This window comes from Acanthochromis polyacanthus, chromosome 19, assembly GCF_021347895.1.
Source record: "Acanthochromis polyacanthus isolate Apoly-LR-REF ecotype Palm Island chromosome 19, KAUST_Apoly_ChrSc, whole genome shotgun sequence".
In the NCBI taxonomy this organism is placed as follows: domain Eukaryota; kingdom Metazoa; phylum Chordata; class Actinopteri; family Pomacentridae; genus Acanthochromis; species Acanthochromis polyacanthus.
Genome location: NC_067131.1, coordinates 11,856,456 through 11,879,916, shown reverse-complemented (window position 1 = coordinate 11,879,916; position 23,461 = coordinate 11,856,456). Strand labels below are relative to the sequence as shown.

At 40.4% G+C, this 23,461-nt stretch overlaps 1 protein-coding gene across 1 annotated transcript in view; it reads left to right on the top strand.

Annotated features, from left to right (window-relative positions):
* Window positions 1-23,461, top strand: part of LOC110958640 (protocadherin-15-like) — a 209,603-nt gene that overhangs the window by 86,642 nt on the left and 99,500 nt on the right. Inside the window, exons 12-19 of the mRNA XM_022205268.2 lie at window positions 753-959; window positions 3,472-3,606; window positions 6,326-6,475; window positions 7,128-7,219; window positions 7,891-7,992; window positions 15,323-15,455; window positions 17,393-17,472; window positions 19,854-19,947. Coding sequence (XP_022060960.1) covers window positions 753-959; window positions 3,472-3,606; window positions 6,326-6,475; window positions 7,128-7,219; window positions 7,891-7,992; window positions 15,323-15,455; window positions 17,393-17,472; window positions 19,854-19,947 — 993 coding nt within the window. The remainder of the gene's footprint in view (window positions 1-752; window positions 960-3,471; window positions 3,607-6,325; window positions 6,476-7,127; window positions 7,220-7,890; window positions 7,993-15,322; window positions 15,456-17,392; window positions 17,473-19,853; window positions 19,948-23,461) is intronic.

The following is a 23,461-nucleotide window of genomic DNA, read 5'->3' as shown; positions in this document are numbered from 1 at the left end:
CAGTAGAACTCGGCCAGTCAGAGACACGTGGATGAATTCATGGTGCACAACACTGTGAATGTCGAAGAAAACAACAAGCATGTTCTCGGTGCACTCCATTATTCAGGGTCTTTTGCCTGCCCGTTGATGGGTCTCTGGGTTGGAGAAATAGATCAGATCTCGTCACCTGTGATGATCCTCAAAATAAAGGCTGGTTCAATCTGGGCCCGTTGACAGAGATTCACTCAGACTTCAACATAGTGCTGCTTTTAGAAGTGGCCACAAACAGTTGTGCTGTGTAACATCCTGTAGAATCCTGCATGCGCTCTATTCATGAACACGACATACGTCAGTGGCTACATTGCAAACAGAAACTGTTAATCGCTGACAACGCTGATCAGTTTACCAGGATCTCGACACGTATAGCCTGAATAAACGGGGCTGAAATGAGAATTTGCACAGTTTTCAAACTTGAGAAGACCTATGATCTCTATTTTTGGCTCAATGTATAAGCAACTGATCATAATCAGAAGATTAGCAGATGATTGGCATAAATATATAATAACCTAAGCTTACAATGAATTTTATTTTCCCAATGCATATTTGTTTTATTATGCCCAAGATGTCAAACTGTCAGCATCTGCTCCATCTCAGTGTATTATTTTGTGAAGCATTGTAAAGAAATACCACCTTAGCAACAGGATATGTGGCTGGTAAGAAGCCTTTCAAAAGGTCTCCAGCTAAGATTAACAGATATTTTCTCTCCCCACTAGGCAGAACAGGACAACGGCCACCCCCTGCCGACTTTTGCCGACCTCCAAATCGAAGTTCTGGATGAAAACAACCAGGCACCCTACTTCCTGGAGACCAGTTACCATGGCTACATCAGCGAGGCATCACCAGTCGGCACCACCATAGCGACCAGCACCAGCCTGTCTGCACCACTGGCCATCGTAGCTCTGGATAACGATGTGGAGGAGGTGAGAATAAATTGACAATGACAGGGTGTGAGCTGCTGCGTGCTCATGTTACCGACAAATCAAGCTATAGCAAAAACCACATTAACAATGCAGAAGTTCCCTTTTGCAACATTTTTCCGGTATTATTTACCATAGTTTATGGCTTTGTTACTTGCAATATTTGATTTTGTTTTGCATCTACTTCCATTATAGATGACATCCGGTGATACACCTGTAGGTATCAGCTGAGTTTTTTCCTTCTGTCTTTACCTCTATTTCTTGAATTCTCTAAATCTTGAGCTGCTTGATATTAACAAGGACTGTGCTGCTGACATGAAACACACAAATCAGTTAAGTACAGATATTAATACACACCGGTTAGTTTGATGGCTGTGCAACAATCTACTGTGAGAAGTGTAAATTGACTCTAATCGGCTTGACTGTTGATAGGCCTGTGAAGCTTTGCGTTCTGTCACGTATGCAGTTTGCAATATTTGATGCTAAGAAATAATGTCAGTTGTTAGATTAGTAGTGAAGGAAACCAGGCTTCATTCTTCTAGAATATTACAACTGTAGCTGGCAGTTTTGGGCTGTTTTCTTTGATCTTGTCACATTTCAAGTCCTTAATTAGCTTCTTGGTTATGCCAAAGAACACAGAATCTGGTTAAAGTAAAGGGTTTTTTCATTGAGCTATGCAGAATGAAGTACATAAAGTGTGATGAAATATCATGATTTTAAGCCTACATTTGGTTAAGAGTCCAGACCAAACTATCACGTGATTAGTTTCAGGATGGTTGGAAAGCTCGAAATCCAGCTGTTATATTGCTGAAGGATAGTGTAAATAAACCACAAGTGTCAAACCTGTCAATGGACTTTGAGGTTCAGAGACATGATCCTTGAAGTTCTATGGATGTCCTGAACTGTCTTGTACTGCTTGACAGGCCTATCGTAGAGTTTCAAAGCTACGACTGGACAATCGCTGGTTAAAGGAGGCTTTAAGCTCCCTATACACTGTGCTGGTATATCCATAATTTCCGGCTTAATAGGAAGAAGCAGTTTTGCTCCCTGTTTTACTTTAGCAATAAAAAATCCAGGTCTCAGTTGTGTAAATGGTCCAGCTCTCGCTTCAAAACAAAATTAAACCATCATATCAACAAAGCTAGCAGCGTGGTGACAGTGCTTAAACATAGCATACAGAAATGAGGGATCGGTCAATTCAAGTGTCCATTTCCATCCTCCTTTTCGCTCTGCTGAATCTCTTCTTTGTGCCTTGCTTGCAGTGTGTGAAGTGCCCTATCTAATTTCCCTGGGAATCTGTATAGTAAAACCATTTCCCTCTTAAATTGCCTCTCAGTAATAATGTAAGAATTTACAGCGCTGCAACATTGTTATCGCCGATGCATTCCCGAGAGCTTAGTTTGTTTAAGATGTAGCTTAGGCATTTTGACAAAAACAAGCTTTGGTTCATTGCTTTCTAAAAGACCCCAACAGCAGGGAATGGGTTTAGGGCGGATAATGTGTGTGTGTGTGTGTTCTGTGTATGGTTCTAAGTCTTTGCATTTGTGGCGGTTGATATACATTGAGCTATTTTTAATATCGCCAACCCTGGTGTTTCCTCCAGCATTAAGCAGCGACAATGATGATTAGTCCTAATTGGTTTTATGTGCCGTCCATCACTTTTATTTATGTGTGTGCATCTGGTTGTGTCTCTGACTCTGGTGTGTGTGTGTGTGTGTGTGTGTGTGTGTGTGTGTGTGTGTGTGTGTGTGTGTGTGTGTGTGTGTGTGTGTGTGTGTGTGTGTGTGTGTGTGTGTGTGTGTGTGTGTGTGTGTGTGTGTGTGTGTGTACATGCTTATTTATGACTCAATATCCACACCGGCTACTTCGACAATATTATCAGCCCTCCTACCCTGCTGAGCCAGCCTTATCTGGAATGAGAGCTCCCTCACACGCACACACACATACACACTCATGTACACTCATAGAAGAGATGACTGTGTAGGTAATGCCAGAGGAGGGCTTGGATGAGGATTGCCTCTCCATCACTGCACACATACACGCACACACACCAACATACAAACACGGTGCCCTGTTTCAAGAATTTTTCTGTCCAGAAAACATGTGAGATGTTTTTCCTTCATGTTCTGTCTTCCAAGCAGTTTTCTGATCTCAGCTGTTCTGCTTATGAAGACTTTGTGATGTTTCTCCACTGATTTCTACCTTTTTCCCCCCCCTTAAATTTGTAATATAAAATACTTTTAAAATGATGATGAAATATTGACATGGGAGAAGAAAAAGTTAAACACCTGATTCTTGCCGACTTTCATTCATTCATCAAGGACTCCAAACACTGTGTATTCATTTAACGGATGCATTTTTACAGATTTAGCTCCGTTGCAGCTAAATTGATGCGCATGCCACGGGTAGCTAAGCTCAATTATTCCTCCAATGGGTGATTAAATCATAAAAAATGAAAATGTGACTGTTGTGGTGCCTTCTTCTTAACCTCTCGATGTTTCTATCTCTTCATCAGACCCGGGATCCTCAGCTCCTCTTCTCACTGGACAGTTACTCTCATGTTTTCTCTGTATCTGCCACCGGAATCAGAAGATATCTCACCCTGGTGCAGCCACTGGACAGAGAGACGCAAGACTCCTACACATTCACGGTACTCCAGAGCCTTGATATTTTGTGCGTCTTATATCCGAAATGTTTGCACAAGAGGGGGATGGTGATAGATGTGCATCTGAATGCAGCTGAATAACGCTTCTCTCGACCTCTGATAAAACCGGTAGTATTGAAAAATGGCTTTTATCTAAAGAAGAGATGAATACTGGAAGCAAAAATGGAGCAGAGAATTGAAAAAAGCAAGGCAAGAGAGAGATATACAAGAGAGAATTGTGGGCATTTTTAACCTTGTACCTTAGGTTGACTTTATGCTATTTTACCAGTAAGAAGAAAGAAGAAGCGAGACAAAAGTGAAGTGGGGATGTGAGTAAAAGTGAAGCAGAGAAAGCAGATTTAGAAATAACAGAGCGGGAAATTACAGAGAGCACGAACAACAGATAGACTGAAGATGGAGGAAAGAACAAAGATGGGATGACCTGTGCATTGTATTTGTGTACTTTTTATAAACACGCAGAGTCTAAGATTTCACTTACCTCCCCTGCTTTTCAATATTGGATTGAATTTTATGTCATCACACTAAATTAGTTTGGCATGACAAGCAGCGCCTTCATTAATGATTGGATTGTTCTCAGCATTCAAGCCATTGCTCAGAAATAGACACTGAAAACAAGACTTATTAGAGTGTCCTTCTGTACCTCCATCAGTTATTCTGCTTCTGTCTGACTCATTTCTTCTGTCTCATTGTACACTTTCTCTCTTTTTATTCTTTTCTTGTTGTTCTGCCCCTTTTTTCATTCTCTATCTCGGCTTCTTTATTGGTAGGGCACAGTGAGACTGCCCATTGCCAAGCACATTATCTCAATTGATGTACAACAATGTTTGCTCCATACAGCCTTCTGTTATCTGACACGTTCAGCCTGGCAACACTGGCCCTGTGTGTGTTTTGTGCAACATAATGTGGTTTGGTGTGTCCTTGAGTGTGCGCTCAGCAATTTGGTAGTTAAAAGATAAATAAAAGCAGAAGGTCTGCTGTACTGATTGAAAGGCAGAGGTGTACAGTAATCATCATGAAAGCCTTGAAGGTGAAATTAAACTCGATGAAGAGAGTGAGAGGAAGCGATGAGAAATGGAGGGGGATTTTCATTTGATGGAGTCAATCAGCATCATGGCAGATGGTTTTGTGGAGAGAATTGGTATCAGTGAAGAAGCTTCTTTTCTCTTCATATTCACTGTGTTTGAAATCCCAAACTAGGGACAATACATGCTTTTGTTTATTTTGGCAGTATAATGTCCTTTGCGGGAGACTGGAAGTAGCCGTTGGAAGAGACGGAAAAGAATGCAGTCACAGAAGTCACAAAGCAAAACATGTTCAGCACAACAGCCTGCTTTACTAACATGTTATCTGTCTGAATCACAAGCAGTTTCAGGGCAACTTTTGTTCCTGTAGCATTTTTGCTTACTGTGGGCTTGTTTTCCCAATGCAATGCAAAGTCCTGCAGCTCAATTTGAACATCACAACTACGGCGAGAAACTCAGAAACTCAAATGACTTCTGTGTGACCAAACTATTGTCTACATAGTATCGATATTTAATTATTAACGTTTTAAATTTTATACTGTAATAGTTTCATATCTGCTGTATGCAAATGCAGCCTGCAGTTCAGCTGAGAAGTTCCTGAATTTTTGTCACGTGACTGTTGGTCCCAGGCGAGTCACTAATAGCTTCACAGTTGCGCCGAGGACTTTATCTTTTTTTTTCTTTTTTTTGCAGAATGTGGTCAGAGATGAAAGTTCTGTTTTAGCACATTTTTAAATCAGATGTGTAGAATAGCGTGATTTTGATGCCATATCACGATTTCAAGCTTAGATTTTAATTAATTACCTCGATGGAACATCTTGTTCCCGATAAGCAACTTGAGGACTTTTTTTTGTTTTTATAGTTTGTGGCTCTGTTAAATGACATGATATTTATTTATTATTAATTCTAAAAGTTTTTAAAATGCATTTTTAACGTAGGTTGACTGACAAACTAAATCACCTTAGGCACCCTGATTACTTTCTTAATGTTCGAAATTTGTCTACAGCTCCACTATTTCATTTAGCTTTTGTCCAAAGTGACGCACATCTGAGAGAAGATACAACACAAGCATGAATGTAGTCAAGAGAAAAGAACCTGAATAAGTGCCATGAAGCATCATGATTACTGATGTGAAGACACTTTGAAACATTTCAAAATTATCCAAATGGTGCAGTGGGTAGTTTAAGATTGAGGAAAGGAGTAAACTGTTTCGCTTAAAGGAATAGCTCAGCATTTTTGGAAAACGGACTTTTATGGTTTCTGGCCAAGACTTGGAGAAGAAAATCGACCCTCCTCCCATGTCTGTATGCTAAATAATAAGAGTGAGCCTGCAGGGGGCTCGCTTCATATTTAGTGTATGGAGTTGTTTGTGAGAAAGCGAGTAGGAATATTCCCAAATGTTAATGTTAAAGAGTTTTAAGTTGCTCCCACAAAAACACAGTAAACCCCAGAACTCGGATTTAGGGTGAAAAAGCACAAAGCTGTTGTATCTCAAAGGAAACGAGGAAACAAACAGACAGTATCAAGATGTCAAGGACGTATTCAGTACACAGTCCGCCCACCTTTTCCCCACAACCCCACCAGGATGCTCTAAATCATAGCTCTTCTACAAGATAGGACGTTTTATGCCTTTGCTCTGTTTATATTGTTCTTTTTTCCTTTCTGTGTGCGTGTCTCTTCAGCTTTTAGCATCAGACGGCGTCCAGCAGAGCCTCCCCGTCACCGTGACGATAACAGTGTTGGATGCTAATGACAACACTCCAACTTTTCCCAATGTCTCTTATAATGTCAATCTGTTCACTGATATGATGCCTGGAGAAACTGTGTTACAGGTAAACACCGTCAAACACACAGGTTACTAACACAATTAACCCTCCTGTTGTCCTCATTTACGGGCACCAAAAAATGTTGTTTCCTTGTCTGAAAAAAAAAAATTCAAAAATTCAGCAAAAAAATTCCTCAAATTTCTGAAAATGTGCAAAACCTTCAGGAAGAAAATTCCAATAATTTCTTAAAAGTTTTCCTTAAAAGTTTAATTTTAAAAATATTCCCCTAATTTCACAAGAAAATTCTTGTAAATATTTTTTAAAAATGGTAAAATTCTTAAGATATCTAAAATAATTACATCTATATCAGTAAAATTTCTAATACTTTCTTTAAAAACTCACAAAAAACAACCAAAATCCATTGAAATTCACTGGATTTTGGTTGTTTTTTTGTGAATATTCTTAAGAAACATTTTTAACATTTCATTTTTTCCACCAAAAAATGTTTAAAGATTTCCCAAAAATATTCACCATGAAAATATATTTTTTTCCCACATTTTCAAACGTTAAAATGGGTCAATTTGACCCGCAGGATGACACGAGGGCTAAGGTAGTAGCAGCAAGATGCTTGACTAAAGCATGTATAGGCATATTTGTGCGACTGTTCTGACTCTTGGAGGTTTTGTCTCTGTGTTTTTTTTTTTAATTTACTCCCCAGTTGTCAGCGGTTGATTCTGATGCCGGTCCAAATGGTCAGGTCTCCTATCGGATCTTGGCTGGTGACCAGGCACAATTTCTTATAAACAACAGGTAAATAGATCACTGACATTTGCCATCATTTGGATCTTTTATTGCAGTGCTGAAAGAATAGTTTGACATTTGGTAATTACGCTTGAGTTACAAAAAAAACCACATACTACAGTCAGTAGTTGGCTCAGCATGAAGACTGTAAACGGGGAACAGCTTGATTGCCTTCATTTAACGGTTAAAAAAGGGGCAGTGTCAAAGTGTAAAAGTGGCAATTTGTGGTTTTACAGGGGAGTTATGTAAAAGACTATTTCTCTGTCACCTCCTGGAATCTTGTCTTGACCTTAAGGTTGCCAGGCAACCGGCGGAGACCGACTCTTGGCAAGAAAGTGCATCAGCATATTTGCTAAAATGTCAGACTATTTCCTAAACTAATTTTACAAATCCACTTGCAAAGCTACACAGAGTGCCTCAGGTAAATGAATTTAATGATTGTGTGCTTGTGTGTGTGTGTTTGGGCATGTTATTGTAGGAACACCCATATATGTTTGTTATGTCGTTCAGACTATCATGTTAATTAATTGCCATATTTGAAAAGGGCATTCGTGAGATAGTTGGTGGTCTAAATCGTGGGAGGTTTTTGTGGAGAAGCCAAGGTGATGAGAAAACAAACAAATTGTGGTGTGAAAGCATGGTGAGCGTTCATAATGGTGTACAATTAACCGTTTTCACAGCACTGGGGTCATTACTGTGGCGCCGGGTGTCGAGCTCGCGGTTGGACGCAGCTACGCTTTGACCATAGAAGCCATGGACAATGGGCCTGTACTTCACAGAAGGTAGGAAGCCTTTCTCTCTGTCTGCTTCCTCTGTCTTTTTCCTCTCATTCTGTCTGGAGCTGAGGCTTGAAAGGTCATCATCTTTCCAGCTCTCACGCTCATTGTCAGACATACCACAGCACTGTCTATCACCCCCTCTTTGTTACTCCTTCCTTGCTACTCTCTCCATCTGTTCGCCATTTTCAGGTTTCCATTTTTTTTTTTCCTTTTTGGAAAGTATCATGAATTCTAGCTTAAAAATTGGAAAGTGGCTGTAAAGGAGTCCTAGAGGAAAATGGACTGAGGTGTGAGAATGGAGGAAGTCAGACAGAGTGACATAAAAGTTTGCCTCCAATCAGATACCCTCCTCTTGAGAACAGAAAGAAAAGTATACATCTGTATTTCAGAAAAGGGACAAATGCAGACACATGTAGCATCAAAATATAACACCACGGAGAGTAAAATAAACACAGTGCATTGTGGCCTGTTGTATTGTCAAGAATAGAAAGGACTGATTCGATAAGGTGACACTTCATTTATTTTTTGTTTTCCCCTGCCTCCTGTCTAATGCTGTCTGCCCTTCTATCTCGACTTTATGAATTAAATCAATAAGGAGCCGTAACTTTGAGCGTCTCGCAATTTCAGCCTGCTCCCCCAACTCGTGTTATTTCATGCAAAAAGCAGCTGCCCCTGCTATTTTTGTAAACTCTCTGTGTATTGATTGGGTTGCAAAAGTCTGAGCAGAGAGCACATTTCAGTTTTTAGGAGTAGCCATGCAATATCTGAGAACAGAAGCAAATCCAGCAATCGAACCCCCTGAAACACGGTCAACCTACATTGTGTCACAGATTGATGTAGCAGCTGCACTAGCGAGGACTTTGATTCCTTGGGTGTTTTTTTTCCGCAGCGCCGGGCCCCAAGTTGACTCGAAAAACATCATAGAAAAGGGACTCACTGGGGACAAACCGTGAGCTTCTGCAGGTTGCAGTCCAGCAGACAGCTTTTGATGCATGCTGTTTCATTCTCTGCTTTCTGTTGTCTTGTCTTGTTGTATATCATCAAACACTGAAGCACCATGAAGAAAACATGCGAGAGACCGGCGTCGATGGGAAAGCCAGCCTGAGCAGCAGCCTGATGTTTTCCGATACTCAAAGCACGCTTGGGGTGCAGCTTCTTTGTGTTTTGCACTCGGCAACAGCTCAACAAAAAGGAGAAATTAACACTGCAACGTCCTTGCAGAAAGGACAAACAAGATAAACAAGTCTTTGCTCCACACACAGGACGCACAGAACAAAAGCGGCAATCGGTTGCAGACACGCGAGCACATTTAATCAAGGTTTTTTTTTTTTTTTTTTAATTAAAACAGTCTGAGAAAAAGGCACGAGGCAGTACTGAGGTGATGACCACTTGCTAGGTAGGTCTGTGTGAAAGGAAGCCAATTTTATAAGTTGATATAGACTGAGCAGGTCAATAGGGAGTATTTCTTCGTCACCCTGTCATTATATTGAAATACACTCGAGAATGTCACCGAGCAGTTAATTTGAGCCGTCAGTGGCCAGTGGTGGAGGTTTCTCCTCTGTTCAGTGTACTGGCAAAAATGTAATCACTAAACTCCCCTGACACCTGATTAAATGTTGAAATATAGAAAAACGAAGCATGGACATTTTGCATATAGCGTTGGGCACTCTGGATAAGTGTTCATGCCGACATGTAAATATGAAGCTCTTACAGCCGGCTGTACTCATTCATGCTGGATATTAAGAAATGCCATCTCCATGCCGTTTCAATGAAATTGTTGAGAGACCCACAGTTCTCATTCTGTGCAAATAAACAGTGCATTTTCAAGGTTATCTGAAGTTAATACAAAGCTGCAGCAGTCGGAGTTAGATAGTTCAAGTGGGTAACTTCCGAAGCAATAGTTTCTTCAGGGTTTCCACAATGAATTGTGGTGGAGGAGCAACAACACAAAGAGGGATTTATGTTCTGTACGAATACATTTTACCAGACGTGTGGACTTGAGCTATGTGGCTGAAAAGTAATTTAATGCCTGGAAATCTGCTCAATTACTCTGAATGCAGGCAAGGCGTATGATTTAAGAATGCGTTCCTTAAAGTTACAGCGGGTGCTTTCATGAATTTCGCTCGCTCGTGTCATCACTCCCTGCTCATTTGCAGCAGGCAAAGGTGGAAGTGAAAAAGCAAAGTGAGGCTGCACTAATTGGGTGACTAAATTCGTCGCCAAACAAACAGTTTAAGAGCTGACTGCTTTTACCCTAATTCAGCATTTTAATTTACCAAATAGCCAGCAGAAAATGCCCATAGGGCTGGAGTCAAAAGCTTGTGTGGATTTTCAGACATGGAAACTGGCAACACTGGTCAGTGGTCAACTCTGTGTGTCTTTAGAGCTTTAATGTAGAATTTAAACTGATTTTTAATTGGGTACATTTTGCTTCGTGTTTGAATTTTATCAGTAGTTATGAAAACTAATCATTAAACGTTCTGAAACTTTCCAGAATCTCAGGCAATCAAATGTTCTAAGTTTATGAAGTGACACAAATTAAGTTTTCTGTAACAGCTGATGCACGTACTGTCCTCAAATGTTCCCAAATTAAATCAACCTTCACTGTCTAATAAATTAATCTAATTAAACAACACAGATAGCATCTTGTCTGTGCAGCAAATGCCCATTGCTTACATTGAACCCTTTAAATTATAAAATATATATTTGTAGTTGTCATTATTGCACTAGATTGCTTTTTCCAGCAGTATGTGTCAGTCATCACAAAAACCAGAATCCTCTCTCCACCTGCACTTGGTTCCAGCAATGTAGCTGCCAAATCAATACAGAATGTGAACCACTACAGATTGAGGTGGTTCCAGTGATTGGCTCACAGATTGTCCCCAAATTTCCCCAGACCCCCTGTTTATCTCAGCTGAAAACATAACCTGGATAACAAATCGATATCCATCTTTGCTACCTGATTTGTTAAAACCATGGGTCAGTACCACAGATGAGCTGTGTCGCTCTCCTGGAGGGCGCCAACAGAACATTACAGACAGCATATTTTTTTAATGAGCTTGAATTTGCACTTTTGACTATTACATCTCCATGTTCGGGGGGTCTGGGACTTTCCAAGAACCCTTGATGTACATGTATCGTTCAGCTTCCCAGCGCTTCTGCATGGCCTAGATAGATGCACCCCCGAATACTGACAACAGCTTATGCTCAGGGGTCTCATTTATACTTTCATCAAACTGGAGGGTAAGAGAGAAAAGAGGGCACCACCAGAGAGGAGAGATAAGATGCTAGATCAGTAGCCAGATGGCAGAAAGAAAAGAAATCACTTTCACGCCACCTTACGAGGCTTGTAGTGTATTATGGAGGTGATTCAAAGTCGCGATTTGAGAAAAATATTATTACTTTATGTTACTTTACTTTCGTTACTTGGCCAGGCAGAGGACAATGTTTTTTTTCCTTTTGCTAAAGAGGCTTCTGCGCCTACAAGCCAGCGCATCCAACAATAATCTTTTCACTTAATGTAGTAATGACGGATTACTGGGATCAGTAACTGTAATGTCATTACTGAATTTCAAACTGTATTTTCTTTAGCTGGGCAACACAGTATGCATCAGGGTTGGCTTTAGCTCTGTTTTTCTCAGAACTGGATCTAATTTGAGTTGAAGACAAAAACCATATGTTTTAATTCTACATGGCTGCATATTAACAGCCCAGTAAGCTTCACTGCAATTTTGTGCATAGATTGGAAGGAAAAAGACTTGAAGAATAGCGTTAGGCAGCTGTAGATGAATTTATTGATTGAAATTTATATGTATGTTCATCAGACAGTCATTAGAAAAATGTATGATAAACACAGCTGGAAAGCATCCAGGGAAACCAGGAATCTTTGACAATGTGAAGAGCAACGCTTTAATGCCGAGAGTTCAGAAAAACACAAATATGATGGTAAAGTGCGCTCAGCATCAGAGCCTTTTCACCGACAACTCACTGAACCCAATGATAATTTTGCTTGACCACAAAATAACTTTAAAAGACTGAGGAGAAGACGATTGTTTATGCATGTGAATGGTGGCTTAGAGTTGATGTGACCTAGCCTAGCCGCGCTAGACAACCCACAGCAACGAATTTAATTCTCTGCCAGGGTGGGTCTAGTTACCCTCCATAAGGCTCGAGATTGGATTCTCCTAAAACTGGCCGGACGAATCACCATGAAGTGTAGAGTCAGAAGGCGGGCGTAACTAAGTGACGACAGAGGCGCGACGATTCTGACAGAAACAACCGGAAACAACTAGCCTAGCCGCGCTAGACAACCCACGGCAACAGGACAAACGACAACAGTCGTTGAGCTCCATTAGCACCCACTCTGAATAATCTTTCTGTTAAAATGTCTGTAATATACCTGAGTTTCACCCATTGACTGTATAAATAAGGCTTCACCGAACTACTGCATCCTCTGATTTCCGGCGCTCAAGGAGCCTGTTCGTTGCGCTGATTGGTTGTATACCTACCCAATTGCTGCAGAGTGATTTGAAAGACAACCTTTTAGCCCGCCTCCCTCCCTGTCGAGCGGTCCGAGACCCTTGTGCCTTTAGAAACATGGGTCTAGCGCGGCTAGGCTAGATGTGAACAGCAAATGCTCAAAAATGCAAGCCTGTTGGACTTTAGACTAAACAACTTCATTCTTTCTAAATTTGTCTCTACAAGAGTTTGATGTACAGATACATGATTGTACGTGCAGCTTTTGTGGGTTTCTGTTTGCGTGCATGTACAGTACAAGGAGGAACAGCTGTACACAGCCATGTCTGTGAAATTGATGATAAATATTAAATAAGAAACACATAAAAATGTTTTTAGAGAAACAGAAGGAGAAATAGGCTACAGCAGAAACCACGACTGACTAATCTCCAGTCAATCGGTTTTCATCAATAATGCCATCTGAATTGTTTTAATACAACACTGGCTTTCACTCTCTCTGGCGGCTTACATTTTTCCAGCCTTTATCTGTTTGTTTGTTTATTTATTTATTGTTGTGCACGTAAACAGATTTTGTGGGCTATTGTTTAGACCCGAGGTTCTTTGGCTTCTTCAGTCGATGATCCAGTTTGAGTGGAGTTAATCTCTCCCTTCTCACTCCCCCCGCTGAAGCTCGGCACTCTCACCAAAGTAGGAACACAAAACCAAATCCCCGCGGTTTCGTACTCCGGAATTCATGGTGGATAAAACTTTTTTTTTTTAATCAAAACTATCAAATGGGAATAATCAAGCTTTTTCCAACCAGTTGATGAAAAGCTAATAATAACAGATTTTTGGGGATCTTCTGTAAGCCATGTCTGACACTGGACCTGTTAATGCCAACTCATGATGTGCAGATAAAAACTGTCCAATCTCAAACTAGGAATCACAAATTTTTTCTAAGATTCTAAATTTGGATGAGTTTTGGGAACCGTGAGATACTCAGAATTTTTAATGGCTGTTGATTGCTTTAAAAAAGGTAACGCCTAAGATATTTCACTCCATTTAAACACTATAAAGCCTCATGTAAGAGTCTTATAAACACCACTGAATGAGATTTTCCCAATTTTAAAACAAATTAAGACAAAATTGGATTAAAAAAATGTTAGTATTAAATAAAGATTTGATGTTTTGGTGTAAAAACTGCAGCATTTTTAGGAGGTCTTAGTGCATATCTGCTGATTTTATTTATCCTAATTCATTTTAGTTCTCTTTCCTTTTACCAAAGCAAATTTGTGTACCATCCCCTCTCTTAATTGCTCCACCTTTCCCTTGTTAATTTATTCCTGTTTGTTGAATAATTCATACAGGTATCTACTAAGCCTGAAAAACAGACAGACACACAGCAAACTGATCGCTCATAAAATGAAGAAAAAGGAAAGCAAAGTGGGGGAAAAAAACGACACACTAATTATCAATGTTGTTATAGTAGTCGTGTGATATGCAAAACGTGGCTTTAAAACGCACAAACTTCTTGGTGCACGTTGACCAATGGAGAAGAAAAACAACCCCTGAAAACTTCATTTAATAGCCTCACCTCGTATAACCTGGAATTTTGGTACCACGAAGTAGCTAGAACCTTCGCATCTTGTTATTTTGTGTTCAGGATCATAACTTTAAACAGAAATACCAAAGTAGGTGGTGCCACTGAATACTGTCGTCCTCCACACAAATGATTCATGGAATCAAATCTTTTCACAAAGACAAACTGGGACACAAGGACACAAGCTGTTTTATAGGAGTGTGAACAAGCATCCCTGTCTATCGTAGGTCATTACCGTGACATAGTGTTCTTGTATGTCTTGTGATTAAAAAATGTGTGAATGCAGCTTGTTGAACACCAAATGCTGTTTATCAGACACTGTGTAATTAAAGCTTCATTTTATAAAGCGACACAATCTACAGTCAGATGCTACTCTCTGTGCTTTATAAATTACAAACACAACGTAGTTCACTGTTTTTTCCTTCCCTTAATTTTCTTTTCGGCCTATTTGCGATATTTCATTCGTGACATTTTCTATTGAGCCCTTATTTATGGAATTCATTCTTCCGACGTTGTAATTATGTTTGCACAGTTAGTTTAATTAACCTTATTATACATGTGTGCCGCCGTTCCATTTATCTTTAAATACAGTTCTCAACATGCAACAAAAACCCCTGAACAGCATAAATTCTATTAGTGTATTAAAGTTATGTGTTCGAGTGCAGGAGGTTTAGCTTTAAGTAAAAGTTGAGGTTCTGAAGGTCAGATATGCCACAGTGCATAATAAGGTACATTATACTGCATAATAAAGGGCACTGTAAAGGATGATTTAATATTGCCCTAATAAGATAGTGTCACCCTGTGCAGATGCACTTTTATTGAAATGAATGCGGTGAAAAAATAAGCAGTTTCTCTCAGGAAAATGCAGCCTACCTCGATGTGAATGAGCCCAGTTAGTTTGTCCGAATGCACAACGGAAACCTTGAGCCCAGCAAAAAGATGGCTGTAAAAGCCCCACAGAGGAGCACTACCTGGTGTCTTTGTCACTCAGACAGTTGTTGACTTTACGCTCATATTGATTAGTTAAACACGGCATGAAGTGCAAAGAAACAAACATCGGCCAGCCACTTTTAGCTTAAATAATAGCCCATTCACCCTCACGGATACGCATCTCCTCCCCGCCGTCCTCACATGCCTCCCTCCAACTCCCCTCCTCTTCCTTTTCGCCTCCACAACATTCCTCTGCCGCGCTATCTGCTTCTACCTTACCGACTATTTTGCAATCTGTCCTCGTTGCTTCATCCTGCTCTCTTTTGCCTTCTCCTGCTTTCTCTTTAGGTCATCCATTACCACGGTCTATATTGAAGTTTTGCCCCCAAACAACCAGAGCCCTCCCCGTTTCCAGCGGCAACAATACAACCTGGAGATCAGTGAAGCTGTGAGGACTGGAGCTACTCTGCTTAATCTGCAGGTTCACACACACACACACACACACACACACACACACACACACACACACACACACACACACTATCTACTGTATACTGGTGGTTATCAACCTGTTTTGTCAGCCGTTATCACTGCAGCACCTCGAAGATGAACTCAAGTAAGTGTCCCTTCATCACCACCACCAGTTAGGGTCAAACTGTGTAGCCTGCTAATTATAGAAAGCCTTGTGTGGTCAAAATTATTTCATAATAGTTAACTGTTACAGTTCCAATGTCCAGATAGCAGACAGTGGATGTTATAAATGTTCCATCACAATACTGAGGTGACATTTTCATTGTTTTCATTACTTTTTGCTACGGCGACCATTTCAACACTGCTAAATGGTTTCCCTAGCCTAGCCGCGCTAGACCCAGCTCTTAAGACACAAGGGTCTAGGAACGCTCGACAGGGAGGGAGGCGGGCTTAAAGGTTGTCTTTCAAGTCACTCTGCAGCAATTAGGTAGGTATACAACCAATCAGCGCAACAAATAGGCTGACATAGTTCCTAGAGCGCCAGATTGTGGCTAAGTCCCATTAGCTTCCCAACCAGCAGAGCCAACTGGTATATTAAGGATTTGCCATATCCCATTGGCTTAAGTCCAAATACGTCTTTCTTCTCAATGAAACACTTCAGTGCCGTCCTTTGTTTATCTTTCAAGTTGAATTTTAGCTTCAAATCTTTAAGGGCTGTGGCCAAAGCTGAGTCGAAAGATAACTGTTTATTGTGCGCCGGTTGTTTCTGTCAGAATCGTCACGCCTCTGTCGTCACTTCGTTACGCCCGCCTTCTGACTCTACACTTCATGGTGATTGGTCCGGCCAGTTTTAGGAGCATCCAACCTCGAGCCTTATGGAGGGTAACTAGACCCACCCTGGCAGAGAATTAAATTCGTTGCCGTGGGTTGTCTAGCGCGGCTAGGCTATGGTTTCCCCACTACTTTAAGCTTCCTCAGTCATTTTATAAATTACTCTTAGCGAACAAATTCAACATTTTATCCGTTACTTTTAACTAACTAGTTGAAGAGTTTATTCAGTTTAGCTCATTGTTCAAACGTAAAAGTTTCAGAAAGCTCGACAGCTCATTGTACCAACAATGGCCCATTCAAACATGTTCACAAAGATAACACTCAACCATATTAATCCATCCTCAAGTGTTCACTTCTAGCAGGACACGAGTGCCATCAGAAATGTGGCTCTTCAACTGAATTAGTAATAATTTATAATAATAGATTCTTATATTAATATATTACAGATACTAAAATGCTTAAGTGAAAACACTACTACCAAGAACAAAATTACCATGCATGATGAAAGCAGGACAAATGAACATATTTCTAAATGGACATGCTATTAACCCACCCAAAGAGAAACTACTTTAGAGCTGGGACCACACACTGCATAATACTATGATGATAAGGTACACAGAAAGCCCACTTCAAACTAATGAATGTGAAGGCGAACACCTAAAAGCCACTCATTATACTGTAGTACAATAGCTGTGGTCACCTTAATGTGGGAGTTTGACAGCTTACACTAATATTAGCTGGTTAGTAGTCCTCCCAAACAAGTCTTATTAATAAAATATAATGATAAATCGAAATAAAAGATTAACAGGTGCCCTGAATAAGAAAATTAGCAGCAGTCCAAACATAAAAATAAAAATAAAGCCATAACCAGGCAGAGCAGCATTGGCAGTCTTTGCTTTTAGGTGTACACAACACTCCTGTCCTTTGTCTTGAATGTGTTTTTCAGATTTATTGAGCTACTCTTTCCACATACCCTCAGGACACTGCAGATTTCCAGAGTTGCTTATACCCTTTGTTTGGAATCACCACTGTATTCTTCATATCTACAAGGAGATTTGTGGAAAATAAAGTCATATGTGTGAGTGAATGCAGATGTCTGTCTGTCTATTTTTTAAGGCAGTGGATCGTGAGAGAGACCCAATAACCTACAAAATCTACAGCGGAGACGTCCAGGGACATTTTGCGCTCCAGCAGAAGTAAGTTTGCACAAAATTCTGACATCATCATGTTTGATCAAAAATTGTGGAGCTTGTTGAAGTTAATATTTACAGAAACTGAAGCCATGAACTTTTTCTTACTAGTGTAAATATCTTAAGTATATGTATGTGTTTGTATATAAAATTATCATCTATGAAAACCCCCTGTGTGCTCGCTGTACTTAGAAATATGTGGGTATAGTTTATGTGTAGGGGAGGGATTGCACTTGAAAGCGGTCTAAATTATATCTTTCAAGACTTGGACGTCTCTGCACTGAGGGGAGTCACATCCATACTCTTTCCCGCATGCACCACATTCACCACGCACACATGCATACAGACTCTGAGGGCTTTTGTTGTATTTATTCATTTATTGCTCATTAAAAATGCATTTCTGTGCTGGGGTAAGATCCTATCTACATTTCTACAGGGAGGAAAAGAGAGAGAGAGAGAGAGAAACAAAGGGAAAGTATGGTGAAAGACTGCAAGAGAAGGGGCCAGCATTATAGGGACGGGGAAGAAAGGAGGTAGAGGATGAGAGTGAAGGGTTGCAAAAGAAGGAGATAAGAGAGCAAACCAGGAGCTGGGAAGGAAACAATGAACAAGGGCGACAGACAAATGAGGATTTCAAAACACACACTAAAAGGAGTAAAGTGAAGGAGCCAGAGAAATCCATAGTAGCACCGATTAGAACCAACTGAAGGGCTTTTTATTTGTGCATTCTAGGAATATTTGATGGGTTGTGTGTGACACTGTAAAATCATCCGATACGTGCCAAAGTATTTCAGGGCCTCAGCTGTGTTTTCTGCATTACGGCGCTATAGCGACAAGCCAAGTTGTCCTCTTTCCACTACACAAATGCAACACGCCATGCAGCTTACACTGGCACAAGATGGGGAGCTTCATTTTCGTTGCTTTTGTGCAGAATTTGGCTCAGTGTTGCAGCATTAGAGCACCAAAACAGACATAATTTGCATATTGCTTATTAGTGGTGCTTTTTGGATAAATAATTTAGGCCATTTTTAGTTCACCCTGCACATTGGGATTTGTTGTAGGTCCCAGACACAAGCCATAGCCGAAGTTTGTTTTGAGAGCAGCAAGGATGTGAAGAAAATGTGTCAAATTTGTGGCGTAAATTAGAAAACAACTATGTGTCTGTGCACGCCCGCATGAGCGCAGATCATCTTTTAGTTTGTTTAAAACAGCTTCACATCTTTCCCTCAGCGGACCACTTAACATCTGTGCAAAGACAGACAGTTTTTTGGTTTTTTTTTGCACATCAGCACTCACATCCCTTCACACACTGCCGACAGATGAAGGGTATGGGCATCTCAGATGGTTTGTAATTCATGAAAGTAGCTTAAATTAAAAACACTTCAATCATTATGCAAATCGTCACTGGAAAATATTTAAAAAAGCTGTAGTCAATCAAGGCTAACATCAAAGATTTTAGTTTTTAATTGGTCAGAAGTCCCAGACAGGCTGTACTGAAGCTGTTGATCTTCTCGACAACGTTTTTACTGATGCTATAACCATTTGCCCTTTAATTACACGTTTCTCTTTGCTTCTGGTTGGTCATTTTGATTATTGAATTGTGTTCATTGAGTAGCTTGAGCTTATAAAGCATTTTAAAAATTCATGTCCTGTGCTCTAATGAAAATTCATCATGGATCTTTCAGCTCTCCACTTGCTTAGTGGGCATGTTGGGCTTGAATATTATTATTACATACCAGTAGATCTATATGTTGATGCTGTGAGGCATTTTTTTCTCCATCCATCTAGTGGAATTTAATGTATTTAATGTGAAATAAATCAATATCAAGATGTAGAGAATATCTTGCTGTCATTTTGAGGCATTTTGTCTCCAATTTCGTGAAAGGACTGTTACCTAAGAATAGTGTGTTTAATGACGCATCACTGTCTGAGCCATTACAGCAACAGCACCCAAGAGGATGTTCCTTAATGCCATTGTGGGTGAAGTGATGGGCATGAGGTGCCATCCGCAAAGTGCCCATAATTGCAGTAAAGCTTTTATGCAGTGGAACCGTCTGAAAAGTTGTCCCCAAAGTTGCGTATTAAGAGGAATATACATTGTGATAGAAGAAGCTGGTTTCCAATTTATTCCTATTTTATAGTGTTAGCATACAAAGTGCTGACAGATGGCTTCAGATATCAGCGTAGGAGTGAGTGACACGATCGGCAAACAATGTTCTTAATTACACCTCTCACGCAATCGGTGTTTTAAGGTTTGACAGCAAAAGTGTACAACGCTATAGTGTTTGTATGTTTTTTTATTGTGTTCCATTGCCTTTACTTTGCTCTTTTGATTTATTTTTTAAGCTTTTGTTAACCAGAACTCTGTGTGTGTTTGCTCTTTCCAGTTCAGGGTATTTGGTTCTGGACAATCCTCTGGACAGGGAGTCTTTGGATTACTATACCCTGCTGGTCACAGCCTCAGACGGACACCCAGATGGAGTAAGAAACTCAGCTGTACCACACAGATATTAACTGGTTGTCTTTACTTGAGTTGTTTCACATCCCCAGTGGAATTAAAGCAAGTGGCTGCCAGAAGGGATTCTAAATCCTTCCCGGTGAAATGTCACAAACAACTAGCCTAGCCATGCTACACCCATGTTTCTGACGGCACAAGGGTCTAGGGAAGCTCGACAGGGAGGGAGGCGGGCTAAAAGGTTGTCTATCAAATCCCTCTGCAGCAATTGGGTAGGTATACAACCAATCAACGCAACGAATAGGCTGACGTAGTTCCGAGAGCACCGGCGGATTGTGGCTAAGTCCCATTAGCTTCCCAACCAGCGGAGCCGCGGAGCCAACTGGTATATTAAGGATTTGCCATATCCCGTCGGCTTAAGTCCAAATACGTCTTTCTTCTCAATGAAACACTTCAGTGCCGTCCTTTGTTTATCTTTCAAGTTGAATTTTAGCTTCAAATCTTTAAGGGCTGTGGCCAAAGCCGAGTCGAAAGATAACTGTTTATTGTGCGCCGGTTGTTTCTGTCAGAATCGTCACGCCTCTGTCGTCACTTCGTTACGCCTGACTCTACACTTCATTGTGATTGGTCCGGCCAGTTTTAGGAGAATCCAGCCTCGAGTCTTATGGAGGGTAACTCGACCCACCCTGGCAGAGAATTAAATTCGTTGCCGTGGGTTGTCTAGCGCGGCTAGGCTAACAAACAACAACTGTGGGGTTGTGTTAAAAGCAGAATAATAGGGGCAGCTTTTGGAAATACTTCAATAATAATTACCATCAATCATTAATCACAATAAAATGCTGAATATTATATCATGAACAAGTCTGGATGTATAATATTGGACAAAACAGGCAGAAGCCCCAACAAATGTGAAAAGAACAAAATGGACGGCTTAAGTAGGGCTCAGAAGTTATCCGCTGACTCACACTTTTTAACTGGCCAGCAGCTTTTATCATACAGACTAGTTTTATTGCACTGTCTCATATGAAACAACTGGGATTACACTGACACTAAGATGGATAAATCTGTCTTAACCAGCGTTTTTTTCCCACTCAAAAAGAAGCTCATCAGGGACACCCTCCAAAGGGGATAAATCCAAAAATGTCAGTGTGATGTAGCTGACACTTGGTCAGGACCTCTTGGCGTCACATTTCAATGCACTGGGTATTCCTTTTGCGTCAGTTTTCAGCATGCAGTGTTCTCTTCGTGGAAGAGTTGCTTTTAAGACCAAGAAATTCCTTGTTTGGAGGCAGAAAGGGTGGTGCAGGCACAAATCAAACACACAATGATTTTTTTTTCATTTTCTTTAGACTTTTTAGTCATTTATTTGAAGCTATTTTAAGCTGTTCTTTGGTTAGGCTTCTGAATTGATCACATTTTGTTTTAAAATGGACTGTGTTTACATGTTCAAGGTCAAATTTCTCCTTTTCACAGCAAGCTTCTCCTGTGTTTTAGTACTTACCTCTGTGACAAATCGAACACCATCTAATATATAATTTGCTGCCTGAAAAATAGCCAACCCTGGGGTTTATTTTCAACCTTGAAGAAGTTCTGCAAGTTCTATTAAACTATCCTACATGTATAAAAGTACAAGGGCATTCAATGTGTTGAAATGTGACGCAGAGGAGTTTGTGTGTAATGAGTTGGGTGTGCGTTTTGTTGCCTTTGCAAGGAGCTTTTCAAAAATGATAACAGCTGTCTTTCTTGTATTTGCTGCTCCACAGACCCCAGATGCCACGGGGCAGTTGGGGGCTGTGGAGCAGTAAATTTAAGAAAGACGTTTTCTGTCACCTGTAAACCCCTTTCTGTCATTTAACAAGTCATCGTAGCCGATTGCAAGTGTTGTTGTCATTGAGGGGGAACATAACACCCGATAAAAATCACCTCCAGTGGTTTTCAAAATCTTATTTTGCCATTCGCAGTGGCGTACGGGTGTGTTGTGGGTTGTAGCTACAGGCGCAAACCAAACACTGTTCTGACTTCACCCATCAGGGACAGTAGGTATGGTCAGAAATGAAATATCCTGTAAACTGAAGAGGGCATTCGATGTGAAGTTAGGTTAAAGCTGTTTTTATGTTTGGACAACTCCATGATTGTCCATTAGTTTTGGGAGATTCCAGCGTATCGATGGGATAATAATTGCTGTATCCTTAGTTCAAACATGGTCTGCAACATTTTTTTTGCTTGTCATACATACCTGGCACACTTTTACTTTCATAGGACAAAGGTAGTTTTTTTGTCAATATCAACATAATGTTGTTGTTTTTTTTAAGATATGTTTACAGCAGTTTTACAGCAAAAACAGAAAAAAAGAATGTTATTCTTGGCTGAGACCTTTTGACCTTTAGAGGGTGACTTTCAGTACATTCAGTGTACTTTGCATTATGGAACAGAAATATATGGATTTTTCTGTCATTTCTGGCCATTTGATAGAAAATGCTTGACTTTATCATTTTGCCACTGGTGATTTTTCTGTGTTTTCTATGCAGGAAGACCTCTGAATGCATAAATTTGTTGGATAACAAGACTGCATCTGTCACCACGTGTGAATACTGTGATGAAAAATCCTGCACACTGATAGTCTAGCTAAACCTTCACCAGGTTACTTTCTTCTTTAACGATCCTAGTTTATGGTCTAACTCTCCCAAGTGAAAAGTCTTTATTTTCCAACTGAAAGGAGACAAAGAAGAAGAGACCAAAATGTTTCTTTTGACACTTCAGTACAAATGGGAAACACTTAAATGATCTACAGTAAATCTAAGCCATTTACACACATGAACTGTATCTACAGATTTAACTGACTTAACTCGGATTTATAGTCTGTATGACCCGCAAACCATCTCCTCTCACATCTGTCTGACGATGGATAGTGGGTGTCCTCATTGCATTATCTTAACTTTCTGAAATTGAAAATCTCAGCCAGGTTCTGCACATGCAATTTCAGGTTCTCCCTTTTTTTAATTTGCTTTTCAACTACTTTACGGCACTTGTCATGTGTAAAACCAAATGCAACATCATCAATTTGTCCTTGGAAATATTGTCTGATTATGTTGAATTTGCGTGCCGTTATTCCTGTTTTAATACCATCGCATCTCCTCTATCTCTGCATGTCAGCAGCCTTTTTACTCTGCCCCCTCGTCTCTTTGTGGAAACCTGAATGAATGTGTGCCATTTATTTACTCTTATTTACAGGAGCTTTTCTTGCAGGAATGAAGGCATGTGTGCCCTTTGCTCATTTTATCACTAATCTAATTGATCACCAGAATCACTTTCTCAGCCACTCTCTTTGTGTTGCGTCTAGTTCTCTCACATTTGCCTTCAGCCACTCTCACATAAAAGTCAAATGAGGACACTAAATGCTCTCGCCTCTCTGCTCCTTTGACTTTCATCAGCTTGCCTTTCTCCTCGCTCTTCTCCCTCTTCTCCTTTCTTCCCCTCTCCATCCATTAGCCTAGCATTAAAACCGTCCTCCTCCCCCAATAACCCCCTTCCCCCACATGC